Here is a 10,966-nt window from a genome sequence, read left to right on the forward strand (position 1 = left end):
TAAATGAAAATTGTTCCGTATAATACATGTATATTTCAGTAATAACACAAGTATTTAATGATTTAAAACACTTTTTACCCTCAAAACCTGCAGACAAATGTTGTTTCTAACAACTATTCGAATAAAAAATTTGTCGATTGTCGATGATAATATAGAATATTCGAATTGTCAAATATTCGTTGACACTCCTAATATATATATATATATATATATATATATATATATATATATATGACAACCTTTTCAGACTTTTACAAACCCGTTCAGAACTAGACAAGGCTGTACAAGTAGTATACAAGTAGTGTATAGTTTACCGTATTAAACTATACACAGAACAATAAGCGTTAAATATCATGGTCATCTTTCTTAACACCACAGCCACTGACCTGGATTAGGCGGTGCTTTACTGAATCGCCACACTGATGTAATGTATCTGGTGTCAGCTTTGCTGCTACCAAACTTGAATGCACTTTCTTTCACTGGAGTAAAATTTTCAGAGACACTGCTAATCATGGTATCCGTTCCTATGCTTTTACCCTTTCCAATTTGTAGGCCTGCACTTCTTCCCCAAGAAATCCAAAATTCACGAAACTCCGAACAATTTAAAACACGATGTGAATATGCACTAGTGATACAGGGGTATACACCACTATCGCTTGTGTAATTCGTGATGCAGGAGATGAACGTACTACTGCCTTTCTGAAGTGCGTCCAGCCAAATCCGATAAGAGTTTCCAACCCGAGTTTGGAAAGTTATTAGAGCTCTTTCACAAATCATGACAGAGAAAGTTAGATGGTTCTGGCCTTGTACTGGTAGATGATAGTCCCAGAGAGACTTCAAAGGGGTCTCCGACGTATGACAGACTTCCACAAAATCTATAAAAAAAATAATCTCAATAAATCAGTCATTTGAATAATAAAACAGTTGATCCACTTCCGCTGCTTCTGTACGAAATAAAATGCTCCGATAATTTTCTGTACAAATAGAAATAAGTGGACGTAACATGAAAGATGAAGATAACGAACAATGACCAATTAAATGATGGTGTTTTACTGCTTTCTAATTTCTAGTTCAAAACAATTACTGACAAATCATAATTGATGAGATAACAATTTTAATGACAAGTGATCAGTGAATAGACAATACGGACTTTCAAACACAAAAGTGGTCCGGACAGTAGTAGTTTCCTGCTTATTGCATATTACATAGTTGAAAAGTTTTAAAATGCATGTACCTTAAAAACCTGTCTAATTCGAATTTAGAAGAAAATTTTGTGTCAGATACGACAGAATTTCGGATTGCAGAGTATAAAGAGCATGGGGAACAAAGACAACTGGGAATGAAAATTCGGGTTGAAATTCATAACAAAATATTACACTGGTACCATACGAAATTTAAATGTTCAATATTTTATTTAAACCCATTCTGAACTAGACTAAACTGAAATTCATAAGATATCATCGAGTCTGATCTATTACCACATCATACAGATGATGGTCGAGTTTCTGTACTGGTACATGTAGCGTTGGTGTCAAAATTCAATAGAAAGGACTACATAAACTGTAGTATTGGAGTACACAGTTTTAAATGTACATTCAATCATAAGCGGATCCATAAAAATTCAAAAGGGAGGGGTACTATTAAATGTTTACCCTTTTCACTCCAAAAAGGATGATTGTAGACACCAAAAATAACCATTTTTTGTATTTTAAATGAATTCAAAGGGAGTGGTTCAGAACCTGCAACCGATTCCTCCAGATCTGCCACTGTAAATTGGTGGTAACAAGATTTTGACATACCATTGGGGGGGGGGGGGGGGAGAAAAACACTGATATATCAAAAGCATCACAAGGAAAGGTAACACATTTACCGGTCAGGAATCCGTAGAATTTCCAAACCCCGGTACCGTTCTTGGTCTGAATCGATGATGAATTAACATTTAGTGGAATGTGTAAACGGTATTCCATAACGACGTGCTCTCCTAGTATTCTTCCGCGTCCAACCTTCAGTATGTCAGTCCATGTCACCCATAAATCTTGAAACCCGTAATGTGATATTGTATCGTTGTATGTTTCAACACAGGATGATGTCGATGTTTTACGTAAACAGTAAGAATACCCAGAATGCTCCTGATTAGACGTAATAAGATAGTCTTCTCCAGTTGCTGTGTGCAGATCTACTTCTATATCTTTTGTCGCTTTTACGGAGAAAATCAAAAACTGTTCCTTGGGATTTGGGATTCCATATTCAGATAAGACCTTTGGAACCAGGTTTTGGGTACATATATCCACGCTTTCTTTATCTACAACGACAAATACACCATTGTGAATCTAAACAAACCATGAAATTCGTTGAAAGTAAATGACAAACTAAATGGATACGACATAATGAGACGGGTCATTTAGATACCCGTATAGTAGTCCAGTGAGAATCCGTGATGACCAGGGTACGTGACATTGCTGGTGTAGTTAACAACGATCTTTTCTGCCGGGTAAATCAAAACCCTGCTCTCCTCCAACATTGAGGATCTCGTAAACACTAAAATTAGTTCAACAGTTCAACATTTAGACAATGTATTTCTCATTTGATAACACTTCATTGCGACCATTTTAAGATTAGAGAACATGTGATCAGTTTGTTTATACGTAATTTGTTTGTTTATACGTAATTTGTTTGTTTATAAGTAACCGTACCGTCGTCTTGGATTTGAAGTTCTGCTCCTTCGCTGATGTAACGATATTTGAACTGAACATATATATTGGATGCCTTTACCGGGGACATTATAGTCCACACACATGATGAAGATCTGCGTAAAGTGTTCAGAATTATATCATATATTATTCTTTTACGTCATCATGAAAATAGCTACTTAACTCTATAACACGGGTGTCTTTCTGCCCATGGTTGACTACATATACTTGATTTAATGCAATTGGGTCATCAGAATTATATTATTTATTAACAGTCATATCAAAATTATTTTAAATGTTGTCATACATAATATTAAAAACAGCAAAATATAGGTAAAGGAATTTTGAAATGTTGATATATTTCAATAATCCACAGTATACATGTATACATATCGCACAGATGGCTTCCCTACATCATAATCTCTTCAGTTTAAGAACCGCGTATACCTACCTATTCTTAATACTGAGATTGTATATAGATATGTATTGATTTTACTTATGAAGAAACTAAGACCGGATATTACCGTGGATACGGGAATCCTGGAGATATTACAATTTGTTTTTCTGACGAGGCCACCAAGGGGATACCAGCCGGATCGCAGGAACTTTCTGAGGAAAAAGTAAATGAACGACATATGTACCTTAATTACCAGGAAACTTTCGGGGGGAATCGTAGTCCAGTGCATTTTACATTATCGTGAAAATGGGCATGTCGCAAAACTAACTTGCACGGACATGGATATGTGTAATAACTACATTCACAGGCTAACACACGTGATACAGAGGTTTCTTCAACAAAACGAAGTGCATTTCCTTGTTTACCTTTTCCATTTGTTGCAAACAGTCTCAACTGAAATCCCTGTTCACTTCTTGGTTTAGTGAAGGAATTTGTTGTGAAAGATAACATTAAGGTTGAATCGACCTCTACATTTCCAGAATGCACTTGGCATGTGATGTCATCCAACGACGAATATCCTTAAAATCCATAAGTACATCACGAAAAAATGCTAGTGAAATCAAGAAATCCATCTTTCAAAGAAATTATGCAAACACGCACCTTTTTATGCATGAATTTATCAACTGCTTTATGTTTGAAAACCTACCACTAAGTGCTTTCAAATCATCATTGCAGAACAAATCGAATTCCATCACGATTTTGTATCCCATTGGTGGGATTATTCTCCAAACACAGTTTAAATTTCTGAAATGACAAAGGAGCTTGAATTACATAAAAAAAAATAGTACCGAATCAGCAACAATGAGTATTACAATATGTAATATGATAATTAATTATATACTAGTCTTACTTTTCGTAGGAAGGAAACTGGAATGGCCTCAGAGGATCGTAAAATGGAGGGAAGCTGACGCTGGTGAGTTTATTTCCCTCTAGATGTATGATGTTTGCTTTGCCGTCACAGTAAAGCACTTGAGCTGCAATATATATATATATATATATATATATATATATATATATATATAATATAATATATATATATATATATATATATTTATATATATATATTTATATATATATATAATAGTACCATGGGTCAAGTAGTCAAGAAGTTATTAGTAGATGGAATATATATATATATATAATTATATATATATATATGCAGATGTCGCCTTTATCTACCACAACCTATGGGCTGTGTTTGTGCTTTTAACAGACTATGAGATTGCACTCAGATATTGAGATATCCTTATCAGATCTGTTGAAGACGCCATGTTTCCGATATTGCTCTTGATGTACGCAGCTCTACCTCGTGCAAAATTTACAACAATATGCGCTTTATCAAACCTCTCAATAAAGCATAGGAATTCATTCTCCAATTCATATATAATGACTTCACATTGACATGTCATTACAGTAAAATAGTTTATCAAAGCTGATTTATTTAAAGATTTTTATTGGGATACTTTCATGTCCTCGTACTTTGTTTAAAGTTCTATCAAATGGATATAAACATCATTGATGCTAAACAAAAGTAAACTTTGAATAAATCATCGCGTATTGCCCATATTTATGTAGTAATAGTGATTCCATTATCCCCTGCATATGGTATTTTTGCCTTTCAACTGATTCGATATGCAAGAGCTTGTACTGAGTATGATTAGTTTTTAAATCATGGCAGGATACTGACAAATAAGTTGATGTTACAGGAGTTTCAACAGTCTCGTTTAAAGTGAGCATTTCGGAAATTCTATGATCGTTATAACGATCTAATTTGCCAATACAACCTATCATTGGGTCAAATGCTGTTTGACATGTTTCATACAGATTGGTAGGCCGTTCTTGACCCACTGATTTTGACTACGGATAACTCCGTTTACTTGATCACGATATAAGGCTCACGGCGGGTGTGACCGGTCGACAGGGGATGCTTACTCCTCCTAGGCACCTGATCCCACTCTGGTATATCCAGAAGTCCGTGTTTGCCCAAATCTCCAGTTTGTATTGCTTATGGTAGTTTGAGATTGATCAATATTCATTATCTTCACCTTTCATTAGTATATCTATCTATAAAATACATATTTAAGACAAGTTCCGTGTGGTTACAGTACTGTCTCTATGGTTACAACAGCTCGCCTGACAATATAAGACCAGTGAGCAACATATCCGCAGAAAACATGGAGCGATAACTCTGTTAATAGCATCTTTATAAAAGTTGCATAATATACCTGGTTTTTCACAAATAAAGACATTGCGATCTGCACACGACTGGCCCGACCAATTGAATCCGGACGCTCCAAGCATTGCGATACAACGGGAGGTAGAGACTGGTTCACCTAAAGGAAATGATAAAAACATGGATATTCGTTTGGAATAATTTCAAAACATTTTATTTGCTGTTTATGATACTTTTCTTGTTATTTACCAGCTGCCCATTGTGTGAAGTTGAACTCTCTCTGATAATCATCCCACACCCAATCGTCTGAATACAGGGAATGGCCACCAATCCAAGCAGACGATGTCTCATTATTCTGTAAAACATCTAATAAAACAGGGAATAAATCAACAAGTATCTATATTAACAAGTCTCTTAATAAATGATATTCTAACGTTGATCTTGGTCCCCGTCAACAAAGAGGAATACACACCTTTGGCGATGAACTGCTGTTCGTTTGTGTCTGTTACTGACACAAGAAAACCTCCGTGTTTTGTACAGCTATTTCTCGCCTGCTTCCAGGGTTGGAGGTCTGGAAACAACTTGTAGCAGAATCCGTTTGATGGATTCGTCAGCCAGCTTTCTTCGCAATAATACTTCGCATTAATACCTGTACAAAGAGTCATTTCAATGATACATGTTTTAAATAAAAATGTAAAAAAAGTTCCCTAATAAGTCACATTCTATGAACACCTCTGCACATTTTCGTATACATGTACATATATTTGTTTATTCATTTTGATTATTTGATTGAATAATACCAGGCTTCCCGATTGGCGGAGATCCGAGAAATTAAAAAAACATTATATTCACCCAAGCGTGCTTCCGGGGTGAATATAACATTTGATTTATCCAACATAAGACCAAAATTTAAATGGAAATTTTTAAAAATTATTTGTAAAGAAGTTTGCAATATCAGACCAGGAAGAATTGTGCTATAATTAATGACACTCGTGTAGTACAAAAATCCACAACATCAATACGGTTACATCAAGTGCTTAAGCTGAATTATGAAATAAGCTATTGTGAATGAAATGCCGCTTATATCATTTTAAAATATTTGAATGAAATCATAATATTGTCACACGATTATCATTTTGGGTCGAACTGTGAAAACTCTAGTCACTTTCCACTGTGTCCTGTACTCTTCCTGTAAGAAATGGTGACTTCGCGCGAACTGGAGTAACAATTGTCAACCTATAGTAACACAGGACTGATACAAACATGGCCTATCGTGTATTGTTTTGGTGCGCTCTTGTAGCCAGTTTCAATGTTTTAAATCTTTCAATCAAATCATCAACAACTCGCATCTGTTATCATTTTCGACTAGATTGTGCAGTCTAGCCGTAGATAAAGATGACGTAATAGGTTTCGTTTCGTAAGCTACAGTAGCCAGTTTCGTTATAAATAATTTTTTCGATGAATGCTGTACTTCTCGGGAAGCTGAATCATCAAATTTAATCAAATAATGAATTGCATCATCTTCGATAAAATGAATATCTAGAAATATGAATACATTCAGAAAGTGCCAGTGCATGTATGTTTTCACTAAAAATTCATTACCTTTCAGGCGTGTAGCTGCCTATACGCGAGTACGCAACTGCGTACACATCATTTGCGAGAGATAGAGAGAGATCTTTGTCGTTAAAACATCTGTGCCTAAAATGACTGCATTATTTAGTGCCGGTTTATGATTTAATCAGCATCACAATGCCCATTCAATGAAATTTAAAGTCCTTTTTTAATTTCAAATCATTAACATCATGTCGAATATCACTTTAATGTACTTCATATATGTACATGTAGTAGACGGATTAGGATATTCTTTGTTATCAGTAACATTTACCATACATGTATATACCAGTCGAAAACAACGGGGGGAAAATTCATAGAACGAATGTAAAGTCAGTCCTAGTACACACGGTTGGCATAATAAAATACTGTAGAAAATAGTTTTGTGAATTTCTTTTTTGAAACTGACAAGAAACCCTCTTTCTATGCACAAAATTTGGTGATTTCATTGGGGAAAACCAGGAACTTCTGAGGGCTTCGCCCCCTGTGCCCACACAAGGGTTTTGCCCTAAGCCCATCGGAGTCCTCAAGGCGGCCCCCAGACCACTTGCCATACTTTGCGTACACTTCATTTTCTTTCTGGCTAAGCACCTGCCTTTCATGAACGATTAAAAACATGTTTTGAAGTTTCTTTTCATTTTCATAAAAATGCAGTATATAATCTGTACCCTACCAAAGTAGGCAGTGATGACGCTTACAGAAATATTTACCGTTGGCGTAATATTATTATAGTTGACATCAAGATATGATGATTGAATTTCAAAGTCATGACGCTTAATGCTTGGGAGTTTTATATCTACCACTCCTTTTGAAAAAAATACATGTATATATATACGGCAAACTTGCAGCTAATTTGAATTTTCACATGTTTGTTTTTATTTTAAAACGTGTATTTGGAAATGTCGGATTTCGTAATATCAGTATCAGGATTGTCCATTTCCTGGTATTAATTCAAAATAGATGACATCATTTATAGAAATGAAAACAAATCGGTTTGCTTATTCGTGTTAGGACTGCGTTTAAATTCGTTAGTGGTGAATAGCGACCCTTGGGACAAAATTACCATCAACTGATAGCGCTTCGCACTCCTTCTTACAACCACCTAAGTGAAAACTTACTTCTTCTTAGATTCTTATTCTTATTACTCATATCTACACCCACTTTCTCCATTCATGGATCTGCAGTGCAATGCATACTAATTGTGTACGCACAAGTTGTGAAACGCCTCACTGATTGATCGCGGTGTTTAAATAATATTGAGCTCTGGGTAGTCGGTTTTATCATCTTGTGTGTGTGGGTGGGGGGGAGGGGGGGTATGGAATTTTTCCCTCGATTTGAGAAAAACATTTTTTAAAGGAATTTAAAATATATAGTTTTTTAATTGGTGTATCATTTTCAGAACATTTGTGAATATTTAAATATTTTACATACATTGTATCTAAATTCTTTGCATTTGTGTGAGAGAAATCCTTACTGTTTATTTAAAAAAAAAACATTCTTCGGGATTCATAGGTCATCTGATAAGAGACCATGCCCAATAGAATTTGTGAGATCCGATATGTTTTATAATCCTTGTTAATGGGAAGTCAGATATTCAATACCATGGTATCTAGAACATCGATGTATCATCACACATTAGTTAACAATAACAAAGAATTTTCTATCGGGGCCATATTTTCATTTTAAACATTATGAATTGAAATTACGACAAGGTTACCCCTATTGCACACTGTGTCAGGTGCTTCAGAATAGGCTGAAAACTGATAACACATCCGAGAATCGAAACCGGTTTATCTAAAATGGATGCTACAGTAGGTTCTATTTCTAAAACAAACCGCCTGGGAGATGGTGGAGAATTTTTTTGTATCCAGCTTAGAAAGTTTACAGTCTACAGAAACTACTATATCCACACACAAAAAACCCCGAAAATATTTCCAGATATTCCCACCTCCAGGAAAAATATCGTAAAACAAGATTGCGTGTAAAAAGGGGACAGCGTACAAAGGTTTAGACGTGAGAGATCCCCCGGCTATTAATTCATAAGAACATAGTTATACAACAGTGGCGGATCTAGAGAGGGTTCCGGGCGTCCCCCCCCCCCCCCCCCATTTCGTCAGAAAATTTTGCTATAAAGAGGTAAAAAAAACAAAACAAAACAAAACGTATTTTGAGGGTGACACCCCCCCCCCCTGAAAACCAAAATTAATGGTAGAACTCCCGACCCCTCCTTCTAAAATTTCCTGAATCCGCTCCTGTATAATTATACATGTATAAAGGGAGTGTATTTTTGTTTTACTATTATATGTAAAGAAGCATTTTTATTTGGAATAGTTTCAACAACAAATGTTATTAGTTTATTCCGAATCACCTGGATATATAAAATCTAGAGATAGTCTGCGTCAAGGTCAATATCTGCAATGTAGACTCTTTATTGACCCTTTAGTGATGGCAACCATTATTTTTCTCAAAATATCTCAATGGCATAGGAATAAATATTAATGACTGATAAAAACTTTCATTTTGTACAAAAACAAGAGAAACCTAATAAACCTACGTTAGATAACCACTTTTAGTGTATAGAAATACATATATATAAGGAAGAATTATTGTCTTGCAAGACCATGATCATTTATTCACCAAAATTACACATTAATGTGCATGCTTTAATTGAGATTAAAAAGTGTTTGAAATAATTGAATACTGGTGTTATAACTGAAATATATTATGTAAAGCAATTTTCATTCAATTTTTTGTGACAAAATGACAGCTAATGCCCTTTTAACACAGCACTCTGAATCATGTGATATGTATTTACATAGAAATCAGACGTGATCAACAAAGTGATTCCGATACCCCAAACGACTGTACTGTTGTAGAGAAAATCAAATGGGTACATAGAAAATAATTTACTACATGTATAAAAAGAATGATTGTTGCAACATCCTTTTCGGGAATAACTCTTACCTTGAATCAGGAGCAAAATCCCCAAAGTTATAAACAGGAGGGCCATCCTCATAGCGCAGCCATCATAACATGACCGAATTGTTCAGTACCCGGTGCATACCTGTGTACCGTACAGAAAGAATGCATGCAGAATTCGCTGTCAGACAAATGGGACATGAATTTACAGCTTTGTTCAGAAACGCCAGCTCATTCTAGCTGTGCTTGAAGATATTTGATATTGTCAGTTTTTAAATAGCCTAGCATTGATACGATTTACCTTTCACAATTGAGTATAGTCAAGAAATACAAAGAAACGCAACCCCCAAAACACAAGTTTCTTCGATGTGCTATTTTTGCATTCACCTGTTTAAATATCGTTGAAACAAAAAAATGTCTTTAATATTTTCAAACATCCACCCCATGCCTAGTACATGTACGTAAATAAAAAAAGGGTTTTATCCTAGGGGTTGCCTAGCAAGTCTTTAATATGTGGGTATCTGCACGTCCATATTTACTCTGAAATAACGAGTAAATAGAAGGGGTCAGGTTCTTTGATGGTTTGTAAATCGGTAAATATAAGATGTTAGACTGCACTAATGCTAACCATGTATGTCCATAAGTCTATCATATTAAATATTTATAACTGTTTCAAAGAGAATTTTACTCGTCTGAAGAGCGAACTGTTGAATTCAGGGCTCACCGTGTACTGATGATCAGAGTCGTGTTGATTTTAAAAGTAAAATCGATTACTTTATCTGAACTAAAGGGGTCAAATTCTGACCTTTCAGCCCCATAGTATGAAAGCCTGGCCCCTCTGTCATCAAACCAGATTGGCTCATTCTAAGAAAATAAACAAAAATGAACTCCTTATAACGAGTTAGTATCTCATTATACCAAGTTAGAATCCTATAAAAGCGAGCTTCATCTCGTTTTAACGACTTACTATCTCGTTTTAACGACTTACTATTCTCTCGTTAGAACTACTTTGGATCTCGTTATAACCTTTTAAAATTATTGCATTATAACGATATAATTATCTCGTTATATAGCGAAATAACTAACTCGTTAAAACAAGGCACTAACGCGTTATAA

At 35.2% G+C, this 10,966-nt stretch overlaps 1 protein-coding gene across 8 annotated transcripts in view; it reads right to left on the reverse strand.

The window, feature by feature from the left end:
* The window catches only part of LOC125683740 (uncharacterized), a 29,980-nt gene extending 19,851 nt beyond the window's left edge, over window positions 1–10,129 (reverse strand). For 2 of the 8 annotated variants that reach the window (XR_008795981.1, XM_056140573.1), the window contains exons 1-12: window positions 9,896–10,126; window positions 5,793–5,969; window positions 5,570–5,686; window positions 5,373–5,480; window positions 3,998–4,121; window positions 3,794–3,891; window positions 3,513–3,665; window positions 3,215–3,299; window positions 2,694–2,806; window positions 2,410–2,538; window positions 1,871–2,302; window positions 387–875 (exon numbers count right to left, since the gene is read on the reverse strand). Coding sequence is in view for 6 of the 8 variants with exons in the window: in XM_056140573.1 (XP_055996548.1) it covers window positions 387–875; window positions 1,871–2,302; window positions 2,410–2,538; window positions 2,694–2,806; window positions 3,215–3,299; window positions 3,513–3,665; window positions 3,794–3,891; window positions 3,998–4,121; window positions 5,373–5,480; window positions 5,570–5,686; window positions 5,793–5,969; window positions 9,896–9,947 (2,077 nt within the window). In the remaining 2 variants the exon portion in view is untranslated. Of the gene's footprint in view, window positions 1–386; window positions 876–1,870; window positions 2,303–2,409; window positions 2,539–2,693; window positions 2,807–3,214; window positions 3,300–3,512; window positions 3,666–3,793; window positions 3,892–3,997; window positions 4,122–5,372; window positions 5,481–5,569; window positions 5,687–5,792; window positions 5,970–8,049; window positions 8,142–9,895 lie in introns of those variants that run through there. The other 6 variants (XR_008795982.1, XM_056140571.1, XM_056140568.1 and 3 more) reach the window with 6 other exon arrangements.
* Window positions 10,130–10,966: the final 837 nt, after the last annotated feature.

The sequence above is a fragment of the Ostrea edulis genome, chromosome 6 (assembly GCF_947568905.1).
Source record: "Ostrea edulis chromosome 6, xbOstEdul1.1, whole genome shotgun sequence".
NCBI lineage: Eukaryota > Metazoa > Mollusca > Bivalvia > Ostreida > Ostreidae > Ostrea > Ostrea edulis.